Raw genomic sequence first — 15,292 nt, forward strand, 5'->3', positions numbered from 1 at the left:
ACTAGTGTCGCCGAGGCGCAAGCTATGCCAAATTTAGGGGCCTCAAGTCATCCTTTTTTTGCTGAAAGATTGGGACCGCAAAGGGAACTAATGTGAGTGTCGTCATAACATCAGAAAATGTCATTTTATAAAACGTAAAATACAACAGCTTCTCTACCAAACCAGCACAATCCCGACGAATTGCCGGGAAGATAAAAAAGGTTTTCATCGCTCTTAAGGACGCTTCAGGAGCCACAGCGGGAACTGGGTTACGTCGGCACAGTTTCCATTTTGGATCGGGACGCAGGCCGCATGTGCCTCTCGAGAAACTGGAGCGTTTATCGAGCATCGTCTACTTGAACCAATTCACCGACATCGACAATACCTAAACCCCAAACTGGGGCATGGCAAAAAGAAAAGAAAAAATCTTTCAATTTCCTTCGAGAGCGCTTCAAACTTTCATTTTCATGCGGCGTGCATGCCAAAACAAAACAACCCTATACTAAAGCACGAGTGTCACTCTTTGTGTCAGGCGCGTGGCAGAAGTTTCTACGCTATTTCTTCAAGAAAAACAACAAAAACAAAACACAACAAACCTGAAGAAAAACAAATGGAGGACACAAGAACGAGTGACATTTCCGCCCGGTTCGTACGAGAAAGTGCTCTCGACTTGTGGCGTGCCGTCTTCATCCGCCGGCCTTCCTTTTCTGTCCCTCCGACTCAGAATTCGATATCTAAATTCCGGAGAGCATTCCCAAAGAAGCGCCGATCGCTTCTACCCAGAAGAATTCAATATCGGCGTTCCCGCCCAACACGTACTGCGCGGGGCTCCACGATCGGCTCCAGCACACGGAGTGCGCGTCCCGAACGCACCAAGACAGAGAGACAAAACGACATTCGGAAACTGCCGTGCGGACAAATCCGCGGACAGCTTCCCCCCTGATGCGCCGACTTACGCGAAAAGGCTTTCTTCACGTTGAAGTAAGGCGCGGCGGGGGGCCGTGCCGACACCTCCAAGATGGCAAGGCCGTACTGCTCAATCGTGGACGTCATTCAAAGAAGGCCAACGCGGGGCGCCGATTGGACACGACTGTTACGTCAGAGTTCGGCTGACACACGTCTTCTTCCTGATTGGATACGAGACAGAGTAAAATGCTGACGCTGCATTCGTGTCCAATCTCTGTCCCGCGTCGGCCTTCTTTCCATGACCCGGAAAATTCGGCAATGCGGCCTTACCTCTTAGAAGGTGGCCTGTGCCCGGCCGCCACCAACGCTCGAGAAAAACGTATTTCTCGCTCGTACCAAAACAAGCGCTGTGTTCCAGAAGTGTATAGAAAAAAAAATAAAAAAAAACGAAAAACGTCACTATTAAAAAAAAAAGTGAATAAGAGGATAAAAATATAGAAGCTCTGCCTCCGGCGCCAGCTTCGTCATAATACCGGAGGACTTAGATGCACAAAAGGGAACCACAGACGGCCAGGAAACGGCAGCGTTTGACGCTCTGACGCGGAGGATACCGTTTCCGCATGAATCGAACTCGCATCTTTCGAGAATAGCAGCTACGTCGCTGGGACGTCGCACCCGGAACTCCGGACGCCGTCGTAAAATCGCCCGAAATACTAAGAAAAGCCGAAGCTCGACGTCCTACCGTGAGATGAAATCCTGGAAGTTGAATTCCTGCTCCATGGGGGCCCTCTCTTCTTCCTCCTCATCATCATCCTCCCTTTCCTCGTCTCCACGGTCCTCGCTCGCGTTCTCTGTAAAAGGCCACGAAAGACAGAGAGAAAGATTAAAACCGTTACAGAATACACCACCCAAGGGGCCCGAGGTCGAGCACACGACCCCGCAACACCGCCACGAACTCCGCACGAACGAGGGGGGAGGGTTCAGGTGGCGCAACTTGTACCCTAATCTCTGTTTCATACTTAGCGTGCAACGCTGTCAAAGCTACTGACGCGAGCGCGTGGCTTCATCTATGGTTTTGTTTGCGCGAGAACGCGCGCAAATGATCAACGAGATCAAGCCCCATGCTCGCGCCAGTAGCTTTGACAGCGTTGCACGCTAAGTATGAAACAGAGTTTAGTTGCAACGATTGAAAGGCCGCGGTCCCGCTGTTAAGACATCATACCAGGCACGTAGCAAGGGGGAAAGGGGGGGGGGGGCATGGGGCCCGACCCCTTCCCCCCCCCCCCCCCCCCCCCCAAGATCGTCCATTTTGCTGGGGCCTCCTCTCCTCCCTCCCTCTCATACAGCGATTTGTCATGGGTGCCCCCCCCCCCCTATAAAAAAAAAAAAATCTTGGTACGTGCTTGCATCATACAGTACCGTGCGCAGACACTAGGGAGTTTTAGGGAACCGTGTTTGCACATCCGATACCGTGCGATGGGCACTACGGTACGAACTGCGCATGTGCGAGTCTTCTGCTACGGCGCATGCGCAGTTCGTACCGGAGGGCCCATCGCACCGTATCGGATGCGCAAATACTGTTTCCTAAAATGCTCTACCGCCCGCGGGCGTGTTGCGAGCATGGATGATGCAAACATGCCTCGAACGTCTTTGAGGCGTGACCGCACATAATTCTGTCATCGGGTCCTTCGCGCGACCTACGAGCAATGCAGGCAACTCGATCGACCGATAACACACTCCGCTTCATCGTCTAGTCGCCACTCGACATGCGCCGCAATCGACGGGCCGGTCGTTTCACACCGCAGCGACCCACGACCCGACAACAATCGCTTTAATCATAAGTTGTTTTTGTTGTTTTTTTCTTGCTTTTGAACGCCGTAATTTGTTTACTCCGCGAAAGGTCAGGAAGCCGACAAATGGTCAATAGTGCGACAGAAACCGGTGTTACGAAAAAGAAAGCGTCCCCACATTATCGGAACCCCTGTGCCACAAGCTGACGGACTTGCATTCCGCACAGCTGCATTTGTTTCCACTGCACTCGTCGAACACGCTAGAACGCGGAACGACGGCGTCTGGCTCTCGGATGCGAACGTGTTGGACGGATGCACTGGAGAGAACGGCAGTTTAGGACGACCCACTAATCATGCTCCAACCAGAACTAGGCTTTTAGACATGCGCGTGTCCACGTTCACCAACGCCGAACTCGTTACGAAAATAATAACAATGGGTGTGTTGTATGTAATTTTATACAGCCGAAAGTCAGTCAGCCTTAATGGACGTCTGGTGTGTAGATAAGAAAATTTAGCCTGCGCAGTACAACTGCTAGCTCGGGGTCGTTTGATATTTGATATTTTATTGAACTTTGGGTGGGTAGGGACGTGCAGGGTGTGCAGGTGTTACGGAAAGGCTGGCGCCCATGCAGTAGGTATGCCCATAACACCAACCCGCACGTCCTCTCTGTACAGTTTTCACAGGTTTACAGCTCGCAGTAGGGATACACGTACGCACACCGGTACGATGCTCGTCCAAATCGAAACAGGCGGGGTTGGTGTTTGAACCCAGAGTCCATCGGCTCGTTGTCGTTACGAAACTCGTTTTAAAACAGCGAAGACAAAAATGGTGACACGTCTGACAAAACAAGCAGGATCTTCGAAATAGCACTGTTTAATGGTTTTACCATTATTTCGTTTTTCTCAAGTCAATCCTGATGACGAGAATTGATTTTCCGAGGCGTGCGACGAACAAGGATTTAGCCGACGTCCTGCGATCTTGTAATTGGCTGTCGCCCGCAGGTGTTACCGAGAGCAGACAGGGCCATTTATGGCTCGACAAGCTAAAACAGATTTCAAACAAAACAAAAAAGTATCACTTTAGACCTTAAAGCCGCGTCAACGTCCGCCTGTAGAGGTCGGCGAAAACAGTTTGGGTGTTATGATGCAAACAAAGCAGTGTAATTCCATACTTTAAAGCTCGTTACAATCGATTTTACGCCATTCTGTTCTTCGTATTAGCTGTCTATTTTTGGGACTGAACGAACGAAGTGTATTTTCTATTCATTCTCCAGTGACCCCGTACAATCAAAACAAAGGGGGGGGGGGGGGGGGGTAACATTAGCGGTTTAATACAAGCACGCCCAGATAATGAAATATGCTACGTGAAACGCAGGTTCGCCCTTCTTCTACGCACTAGGTTATGGGCCCTGCCTTAGGGCCAAAATCACCCGCGACCCGTGCTATGATTAGAACAGCTCTATGACAATTAGGACGGTTTCAACAATGCCAATGACTTATTATTACATTTTTACAGGTACTTAAGAACTTATGAGGCACACTCTCGATCAGAGCGCTCCCCCATAGACGCTAGGAGAGTGATAATAGTCACCAAAAAGTGCTTTTGAAAAGCGTTTCGTGGCACATCCCTCCATGCATATCCAGGTATTATGCCATCATATCAAATGTCACTTGGCCATCGGGGTCATGGCTCTCCGGGCTGGTTCGCCAGTTGAACCCTTTGTGTGAAATGAAAGAAAGGCCTCGGGAATATATCCCTCTGATACGTGCATACATTGGTAGCTCAATTAATTTGTTTTTAATTTGAGTTTTGTTTTAAGAGAACGAAGAAGCAGAACAAATGAGCGCTCCCCTTCTGTTGCAGGTGCAGGCGCTGCCGTGAACAACCCGGACGAGAGCCCCGACCCCAAGCGGTAAGAACGAGCTACAGCATTCAAGCGCTCTTCAGTAACATAGTAGCAACAGCTATACTTTATCGGTGAACAAAACAAACAAGAAAGCTGGGGGCGTGTGAATATTCGAGTTTCGACTTCGAATCTAATCCGAATAACCCGATTTGATTTTCGGATTCCCAGTATTCGAGTTTTCGAATATTCTGGTTTCTGAAATATTAGTATAATGTTCGCAAAAAATACAGGTTCCTTTAAGAACGCTGTTGACATGGTGAAATAGTCCTTACAAGGCTGTAATGGATCTAAATCAAACATGCATTCAGCAGCTTTGACTAACGAACCATTACGACGGAAAGTAGTTTCCTGCCTGTGTTTCTCGAACGGAGAAGTGAAGCCGGAAGCTTCTTCGAGGCGCTCGACGAAACTCCGAAAAGCAAGCACGTCGCCCTTTGGAATTTAAAGGTTTTCAGCAACCTGCAGCCCGTTCTGTGCACCATAAGCCTTGTTCTCGATGGCTGAGTCCATAATATGACAAATTATTACCTAACTGCAAATAACAGCGATAATTTAGTCGCTCTCTTCCCCTAACCCATCGCTCCCTGGGGCGTCGACCGACGTGCCAGGTTTAAGTGACGCAAGGCGTGACCCGGTTCCAACGGACTTGTCATATCCGTCCATTCATCGGGCCCGCTGCCCATCCGCGCGTAAATGGGTGGACACGTCCGTCCGCTACGTCTTAAGTTTATCGTTTCAATCTGATCATTAACTCTGCGTTCATTCGTGGAATCTTCTCTTCGTTCTACGAGCCCAGTAGGGGAATTAACACGAAACTAAGCGTTTTAAAGCGAAATGACATTCCTGTTTAGCCTTTGGAAAGAGAACAACGCTACGACGACATACGGTCAAAGAGAATGGGCCGACTACACCCCTTCCTCCCCCCCAACAAAAAAAAAGAAGAAGAACATTAAAGCGAGGGGAATTCGCCAGTAGAGTAAACTTTGAAAAGAACCAGGGAAAAAAGAAAAAAGGAAAGGAAACGGTATAACGGAGACGCAGCGACGCTGAACACGGCGTTTCGTTCCTGAAAGGCTGAGACGGAGGTTCCCGTCCGGTGCGATCCCCGTAGAACACTATTCTGCATATGACGGTTTGATCAATATATTGAAAGACAATTGCATTTTTTTTTTTCCTAACCCATGCCGCTTTTCTTCTTTTTTTTTTTTTTTTTTAGTATTTGCAATATTAACTACTTTTTAGTTAAGTTAATACTGGGAGAAACGGTTGGCTATTCGTATTCGATTCGATATTCCACTTTTGGCCGTTATTCGGCACTATTCAATTCGAATTCAAATTGAGTTAAAATTTCCCTACTCGCGCACCTCGAAAGAAAAGAAGAAAAAAAACACTCAGAAAAAAATATTAAAATCAATATTCGCGAACACATAGTGAGAAGTCGTACAAAAAGGGGCGGCACAACCGAAAATTTGCCGACGCCCTGCGTCGGCAAGTGCGCTCTACGTGCTCATAAAATTCCCGTTTTGCGTTTCTTCGGAAATACACCGATTAATCACGCCGCACCGTAACCCGGAAAAAAAAAAAGACGCATAAGCAATAAAAAAAAAAAAAGACGAAATTACGACTCCCCACCTCCTTTTCTCGGCCGTTTCGGCATCACTTTTCGCGAATAATGAAATCAATTTCGAGAACACAAAGAGACTCAATCTCCCTCACGAGCCGTAATCGAAGCAAGAGCATTCGCTTAATTATGTTCACTCCCAAACTGAGAAATAACGAGGAGAGAAAGGGCAACCACGCGCCCGGTTCCAAAAGCGCGCAAATCGAGGGGGAACCCGCGCCCGACACCCGCTCGCGGCGCCCGGAATACTTTCGGTTTTTGCTCAGGCACCTCGACGCAGAGACGCGTTCAACGCGCACGTACGCAGGACCCCGCAGACAACATGGCGGCCGCCAGCGTGCCGAGGGGCCGTGCCGCTAATTAGCAAAACTCATTAGCGTGACCGCAGTAACCACTGGCCGACAACAAAGGGCCCGACGCGCGCGCGGGAGGAGCTGGGAAAAAAGCGGGCCTCCTGCGTCAGCTAGACTGTCCTCGATCCTGCCGCCTCTCCCGAATGTATAGGTAATTCGAGCAGAATGTTACATTGTTGTTATGGGCCGTTTCCGCCGGCACTGCTCTGCCGCGCCTTGTTTGCTTCCGGGAGTGGGGGAGGGGGGGGGGGGGGGGTGTTACTATAGCCTCCTATATACTGACAAAGCCTGGCAGATCGCCACGAGAAGCGGCCACCGAAATGGAAAAAAAGGAGCGGCAGACAACGGATGAGAGGAAAGCCACGCCGCTGGCGCCCCGCTGTGGCTAGACGCCGAAACACCCTTCTTCCGAGCGAACAAGTGTGTTTCGGGTCCTCGCCGCTGCAAAAGCTGTGCGCTGACGTCCAGGTTCCCCGATAAATAGCTCTTCGATGCTCTGTGCTACCAGATCCTCGCGCTCCAAATCTGCGACCCGGTCCTCCGTGGCTCCGTCGTCCAACTGCCAGGCCTTGTGAGTTTAGAGGAGGATTTGGTCTTACGCATTCTAGTTCTACGGTAAATTCCTAAGAGAGCGCCGAGCAATCATTCCTACCAGAGCTCGGCGATCCGGAGTCCGCTCGCGTACTCCTCCCCCACATTTTTCATTAGTACAGTGAAATTTTCGGATGATGTTGACGTTCCCTCGCGGTTCCAATACGGCCACTGGTCTGGGGAGAAGCCGTAAGTGTCGTGCACGCGATCACAGTTCCACAAAATCCCCGCGGCATAGAAATGTCACGCTCCGCGAAGCGTGCCGACGTTAAAACCAAACCCCCGTCCAAACCTAAAAAAAAAAAAAAGAAAGGACGACGCCGAATGGATGCGGGAAATTTTTTCATGCGAATGTTCGGAACAACCATACAAACCCGTAACTGTAGAGGGGAGACGCGAATAAAACGAGGAAACACTGACGGGTTTGACAAAGCGAGCTGTCACGAGCAGCGCGCGTCGTGTTTGCTGCGAGACGCAAAAGGCGGACTCCCAAAAAGCACGCCAACGGCAGACAGCGCGCTTCACTCGCAAAACACTCAAGAGCCACCAAAAAAACAAAAGAACGAGAGAAAAAAAAAGAATAGAGCAAGCAGCAGAAAGAGAAGAACTAGACGAATAAAAGCGAAATGATAGATGAAACTGGAGGGTCCGGAACAGGGCGAGCGAATAAATAAAGGCGGCCGTCCACCTGAGGAACAAAAAAGGTGCATCGTTAAAAGCTCGTTACCGCGTAAAGACCGCCCCCGAAAAACCCCATAAAAAAAGAAAGAGGAAGAAGCTCCCGGGCGTAGACCACTGTTCGGAGCAGGAGCTAAGCGCGTCGACGTTAAGCGCGGTAACAAAAGACGGAACGTGAAACGAGGTAAAACCTGCTCGTGGCCCTTCTCATTAATTCACATTATGTATCCCAGACTCTGGCACCACGGCTCTCCCGCTGCGGCGAGGCATACAGCCCTGGGGTTAACCCCACGCGGAGACCGCTTAAAACCCCCCCTGGCGACAACGTCCTCCCCTCCGGTGTTATCCCCGATTTCTCGGAACAGCAGCGTTCGCTCCTATAACGACGCTAGGTCTTGTCTCGCGCGGTTCGGGGATGGTCCTCTTCGACGCGAGTTCACCCCATCTCGACGCAACGAGTGGGATTACATTTCAGGACACAGAAGCAAAGCCGCCGAGAGAATGGGCATAATGTAAGGTGTCTATCCGCGCAGGGAATCGTGCTTCCGTAAACCCAAATAGCGATTTCGTGACCTCGACGCGGAACCTTACTTCAAAAGCGTCGACTTTATAAAGGGTGAGCCCTTAGCGCGTTCCCGTCCGCGTCAGGTATAGTAACCTCGACGATGACGTCACGCCGATGACGTTACGGTGGTCAGCATTACAAAAAGGTTCGCTGTGACGTCAGCACCGCAATCGTCGTAGCCTGATAGCATGACGTCACGTGCCACTGACATTACGTGATGGCGTCACGTGACAGTGACGTCACGGCGTCACATTACGTGACACCACGTGATGTTAGGCCGCGTGACTACGAGCTTTCCTGATGACACATGACAATGACCTACCGTGGTCATGTGACGTAAAGTAACGCGACATCAGGTAACGAAACGTTGTCCCAGAGGATCTATGAATGCTACACGCATCTAGAGAGCTTTTGAATACACCAAAAAACAAGGAATTGTTTTTATCCCACGTTTGGTATTGTGTTTCGTTTCGAACCATGCTGGGGTAAGCCATGCTCGCGATTTTGAGAATAAAACAATGCTCGCTTCACAATTTGACGGCCGCTAAGTCCGTTGTTCTATCACTCGCTAGCCTGCCCTCATCGCGAACGAGCGTAGGCTAGAAGAATGTACAATCAGCACGGAATGAAACCCGAACGCCGGAACGCGTGGCCATCGATAGAGGCTGCTCCACCTGGAGGGCCCCTGAGAACTAATGAAAATGCACCTGGGTGCGAGGGTGCGAGTCCCACTAAGATATCCTCAACCCTCACGCTGGGCGTCTGGGACTTTCGCGTTTCGCCGGTGGCGCGCTGTAACCCTCGTCACTCGGGGTGCTCTTCTGTCGCCGCACTGTCGCCCGGTCGACACCGGGCGGCCGCTTAACCTGGCTATAGCTGTTTGCGATAGGCCTTGCTCAGACAGGGTAATGAATTTATTCCACTCCGGAATTTATACGCCTGGCATATCGGTGGTTACCGAAGAAAACCTCAGCGAGCAATTTCTCGATTTTTTTAAGAATCGACTGATAACCTCGCACGAAAAATTGCGGATTGCTCATAAAACCGAGGCATCCGCGTCGATCTGTTGCAGCATTTTTTTTTTCTTTTTTCATAAAGAATATGGATGTGCGAATAAACGAAAATTATTTCGCGTTTATGACGTTTCACTATTTCTCAGAAACCGCGCGTGGCACGTTGTTTCCGGTGACACGTCATCGAGCACTACGGGTCTTCTGTGCACGAAATGTTTTAACTTTAATTTCGCCCTTGCGATACGCAAAGTGATAATGAATGACAGCGCTGAAGAGACATCGCTGGGAATCCGATACACAAAGCGAGTGACAGTGCTTTTTGTATCGAATGTGACGGCGCTTACAGCGCGCCACCGGCGAAGCGCGGAACTCCCAGACGCGCCGCGCGATGGTCGAGCTCATCTTAGTAGGACCCGCACTCTCGAACCCCGGTGCATTTCCATTAGTCCTCAGGGGCCCTCCAGGTGGAGCAGCCTGTATCAGCGGCCTCGCGTTCCGGCGTTCGGGTTTCATTTCGTGCTGATTGTACATGTGAATGCTTTAGTTGGAAAGGGAGAGTCCCGCTGGTTACTGACGTCACGCACATTTCTCGCCGAAAACAATCCCTCGTGTCACGCCGAAAAAAAAATGTTTACGTGAAATCGCGTTTTTCTTTTTTGTCATATTTGTATAAGGATTTCTTGTATGACCCTATCAAGAGTATCCATCGTTAACGGCAAATTTGGATATATTTCTTCTGTGCCGAGCAACAATGGTGGTTGCACGCGACGCTTAACTCGCGCACTGCGCACGTTTTTTTTTTGTTCTTTTTGTGTTAGTAATGCACACAATAAGGGGACTTCAGTGTGAGCAGCCCGCTGGACGAGGTCCCGCATACAAGCACACCAGTGCTTTCGCGGGCCTGCATATGCCACATGTTTGTGATCTGAATAAAATTCTTCTTATTATTATTATTATTATTATTATTATTATTATTATTATTACCGAGGTTGCCCGGTGGAGGGCGACATCAAAGGCACACTTCAGCATTGTGAGGAGTGTGCCCTCGCAAAGCGTTATTTCCCCCCTCCCGAACCCCCTCCCCAAGAAAAAATCTACGTGTGTGATACGAAGGAACACTATCTGCAACGTGAATTTGAAGACCGTGCCGTGTAAAACTCCTCGCACTCTCCTTGACAAGCAAAAAGAAAGAAAAAAAAGGAAGGAAGACGGCAAAATGAAAAGGGACGGGGAAACTAAGAGGAACCGAGGGAAAAGAGAAAAAGGTAAATCCGGGAGAAGCGGCCAAACAAAGCTCGCAAGTGCAGGCTCCAAGCACAGAGCGCGGCCGGAGAAGGGAGGCGGGGGACAGCCCCCCGGGGCGCCCCGAGCTCGACGACAGAGGCGAGCTTCGAGCGGCGGCGGCGCCTCGGATCGATCTAGCGCCGACTTCCACGGGCTGCGGTATTCGAGTCCAAAGAGTCGCACGGCGTTCGAGAGAGCGGCGGCCGGAAGTGGCGGCCAGAACGAAGAAGCGGAAACAAGAGGCACCGGAAGCGCCGACGAGGGATGCCGATCCAGCCGTCCAAGATCGATGCCCCGAATGGCTCACGAGGCACGGCCATCCTCGGACTTATCCTCGGGGGAAAAAGCGCCATCGAAGCGCTCATCAATGCAGTCGCCTCGTGACGCTTCGGCCGATCCAATCCAATCGAACCAACCAAGCCTCGGATCGGGCCAGGTTGCTAGAAGCCTCTTGGCTAAGACCCTGAAGCTGCTATCCAAAAGCACCTCTGGGGATGCTCGGCACCACGAGATATCGGCAGAAAACACATTTCACGCGGTGTATCAACGAAGAAAGAATGCATTGACGCCTCCAGGCTCTCCTGACAAGAAGCCCAGCAACTATCGTAGATTCGTGGACTACGTCCGTGAAGCGAACCCGCTTCCACATTTGCAATCTTTCCTCGTCCAGCAGGAAAAACTCCCTCCTGTCCAGTCCAGCTGGGGAAAAAATGGCATGCCGAATTCCCCCCCCCCCCCCCCCCCTCTCCGGTATTGCACTACAACATTAAAAACGTAAATAAAAAAAATTAAGAAGAATCCTGCAAGCCTGATGGCGCCGAGTGCTTGAGATGCAACTTAAAGTGCCACTCCATTAATGCGCTAGCTTAGGCAGTGCTTTCTTTCAGTCTTAGCTAAGACTGCTTCCAGCGAGCGGATTCAGGGGTCGGGCGGCCTGTCTCAACTTCAAGTACACCCCATCGTGTCGTTTGTGTAGGGACAGCACGCAACCTGAACGGTACCTGGATTTCCAATGAATCCACTCTCCTTTGGAAACTCCCTTTCCCCTCGCGATGCAAGGGAGGGAAAGCCAGAAGCCCGCATTAGCTCCAGTAGTGCGAGAGTTCGTGCCGGGTCATCTTTGTCTAAAGAGGTGGAGCGTTTGGTCTTCCGAACGCCTTCAAAATGGCGAACGACATCAAATGAATCCAGTTTCCGATATTTCTAAACATTCGACTCTCCTCGACTCGAATTCCCGAACAACTACCCAATTCAAGGCTCCGTAGAAAGAACTCCGGTCGCAGACTTGTTGCAGACAGACATTGTACCGGCGTGCCTTCCTGCAATCACGATACACGTCGAAGACCCCACGATACCAATTGAGATCAATTGACCGGAGTGAATTTTGGAGCTGCTGTACAGACATAAGATGCCCTGTTGAACTAGATGATAGTTGAGAACTAGCTTGCGTTACGCTGTCAAGGCTAGCGTAGCATCGGCAGTGCTTCAACGCTGCGGATATCACGCCCGCCAACGCGTAGCTACCTCGGCGTCTCTTGAGAACGCTACAATATTTCTTTTAAAGCTAGTAAAAAGTTAGTAACTGCAGCCGTTACTACCCTTTTCTGACCGTCACTGCCTTTTTAAAGATGGCGGCGTCTGCAGCATCGCCAATGGCCGGCGCTAGCGACGCACTTACCGTTTCGGAACGCAGGGCGAGGTATCCACAAACAATCGCAGCATCAAATTTGAGGGTTGGAGTACAGTGGCTTAAAGGGGGTAGTCTGGTTATCGCGTAGCCTCCACCATGCATCGGGAACGGCCGCTCCTCGGAAGACGATGTAGCTGGCGCTTCGATCCGAAGCTCCGTTGAGTGCCTCAATCAGTCGGCAGATAGAGGCACCCTAACAGGCTTCATAACCAATATAAATACCTCAAAAACCATTATTTGTTTCCAGCGAACTTCCAACGACATGATTGGTGTTTGAATATGAATAAAAAATGTAAAACTAGCAGACGACAATGTAGTCGACAGCTGCGTATCGGCCGGAGCTGGCCGGAGCCAAGCTGACCAAGCGGCCAAGCCGGAGCCATAGCCGGAACGACGGTGCTGCAAGCGCCAGCACCACTCGCGGCCGTCTTCCAACGCTGTGCCGCTTCTCCGGTTTCGTTCGTTACACTACCCCCTTTAAGCCCCTGTAGTTGGAGCGAACGTTACTAGATCACCTCAGTTGTGGAACTCGCGCGGAAGGGTGTATACCCCTCACTCACTTCAGTACGCCTTCCATCGTTTGAAGCGCCATTAGATTTTCGTTTCATAACTGTGTGTTCCATAGAATATGGTGGGACGCCATCCATAAAAAACGCTGAGCTTAGAAATGTGCGTATTCCATAGAATGCACTGAGTTATAAATCGCAGCCGTCCGGCGCGTCGAGCGGCGGCAGGCGAGTCGTGGTGAGTGAGGGGGGAACTGCTTGTGCAAGCAGCGTGTGTGAGCGGTTCCGTAGCTGAGCTAATCTAATAACAGTGGTTGGAGCTGACATTATAATGATCGCAACCTCCGTTCCAGAACGTCGTGGAAGTCAGCGCTCCCGCGCGCGCTGGCAGGCGGCAGCCATTATTGTGCGATGGGCATGCGGCTTCTGACTTCCCTTCGCGTTTGCATTCTTTTGGAAGCGTTTATATTTTCATTTTGGTCTTAACTGGGATGAAAATGGCCACGTAGCACGTGCTAAAAACATTTCCAAAGACAAAGAAAAGTTCGTTGTTCGTCATTCTTGTATTCTTTAATATATATGTTACTTTCTCGCAAGGAAAGCTTGGCAAAGTTGTACGACAAGCAGGTTGGGTCCAGTCGAAGTTTGCTTGCGTGACGCTAATTTCTGCGTTTGACCTGCCATTTTCGCAGTGTGTCGTGTGCTGTTCTCGTGTTCCCGTGTTGGTGTGGATGGTTAACGTTTGTGCGCTCGACTAGACGAATGTGGACGTGGACCCCTCCGAGGATCCGCCACTCGACGGCGATTGTTTGGCCGGTTCAGTAACATGGCTTTCGCCGTCAAAGAAGCCTTACTGCTTCGCTCCTACTTGACACAGAGAACGTCTTTCTTCGCGAGCCGTGTGCGCTCGGTGGTTGAATGATTCTGAATAAGCCGTCTTCGGTCGTGACAGTGCACTGTCACGACCGTTGATGTGCGTCGTAAATAGTGTGTATAGCATTAGGACTAGTGAGAAAAACTGTTTTGGACTTCTACGAGTCTTTTTGAATTTGCTCATATCTTCTCCAGAAATTGGACTACACACAAATTAAGATGCGAGTTGCATGCATTATTAATTTTGCATGCATTTTTATCGCGCAACGCGAAAGGAATGCAACTGCCGTCGTACTCTCCGTCAATTACAACCTTCGTTTGCCGCGGGTGAAAAGGAAGCAATCTCTCGCCGACAGCGACCGCATTCCTTTTTAATTCTCGATTAGAGTAAGCGCCAAGAAAGTTGTTCGCTGCTGGCTATGCGGGGAAGCAAATACATGAATGCTGAGAGCCGTTGGGGAAGGCTGTTTTATCGACTATCGCAAATTGTTTCCGCGTTTGCCTTTGTTTTCTACTACGAAATAGGGGCGGGGCCTTGAATCGTTTGATAACTTTCTTGAGCAAAGATATTGGTGCACAAAGAGCACTATACTTACAACATTATTTACTGACGTGGTGATACACGACGACAAGTTTGCGCACTGAAATGGTCAGTATAAAAGACTTATGGGCAGTCAATGAAGTTAGCGATTAGAGGGATTAGAGGAAACAAGTCACGTGTGTTCGTCGTATTTGTATGTGATCTGTGTAGATCAATTGTGCGCTGAATATGTTTGTGTGCAAGACGTGTATATAGTTGCAAATGTGGAAGCGCTAAACTAAACTATGCTCAATCTTTTTTTCTTTTTTTTTCGTTTTAGTTGGGTGGTGACAAGCGCCACCTGGATTACTCATTTCGTTTTGATTTTTGTTGCGCTTGCCATCCGGTAGTAAGTGGTATAACCACACGCCTTTTTCCCCACCGGGAATCACCTGACTCGCTGACTTTCTGCTTGACCGTTACTACCTACTACAGTTACTACGTACCTAGTAAGATATGTGACAAGCGGTTACCGCCTTTTACCTAATAAATACTACTAGATTTTTTTTTAAGAGTAGCCATCACAACGTAGCACAAAATAGTTGACGTCAAGTCAGGAGTGGAACTCATGAAATGAACTTGGGAGCAGCCACGGGAGCCACTGAAACAGCTGTTTTGCAGCAGATTGGGAGCAGCTAAAACTACATTCTCGAGCCGGCTAGGAGCAGCCCAGATCAGTTTTCATTGCACTTCAGCTTGTGTCTTAGACAAGCACGGGGGCAATTTCAATTGTGCTTAGCAGCACAGATGAACATGAGTGGTTAGGGACCTTAGGTAGATGCGATAACAGTGTAACAGATGCGAAAACTTGAAACTTTGTGAGCCTTAATGAGAACCAAAAAGAAAGTACCATATGTTTCTGAAGAGAGTGTCCCTGACATTTTCTGAGTGGCTTTCAGTTGCTCAAAATGGAAACCAGCACCGCTTATCGCGCAACCCGCACGTGCTCGACATAG

General features: G+C 49.9%; 1 protein-coding gene across 1 annotated transcript in view; it reads right to left on the reverse strand.

The window, feature by feature from the left end:
- The window catches only part of LOC8038579 (protein timeless homolog), a 622,009-nt gene that overhangs the window by 390,986 nt on the left and 215,731 nt on the right, over positions 1–15,292 (reverse strand). The window contains exon 16 of the mRNA XM_040213064.2: positions 1,628–1,736. Coding sequence (XP_040068998.1) covers positions 1,628–1,736 — 109 coding nt within the window. The remainder of the gene's footprint in view (positions 1–1,627; positions 1,737–15,292) is intronic.

Source organism: Ixodes scapularis, unplaced genomic scaffold (assembly GCF_016920785.2).
Source record: "Ixodes scapularis isolate PalLabHiFi unplaced genomic scaffold, ASM1692078v2 PGA_scaffold0__279_contigs__length_252992795, whole genome shotgun sequence".
Taxonomy (NCBI): Eukaryota; Metazoa; Arthropoda; class Arachnida; order Ixodida; family Ixodidae; genus Ixodes; species Ixodes scapularis.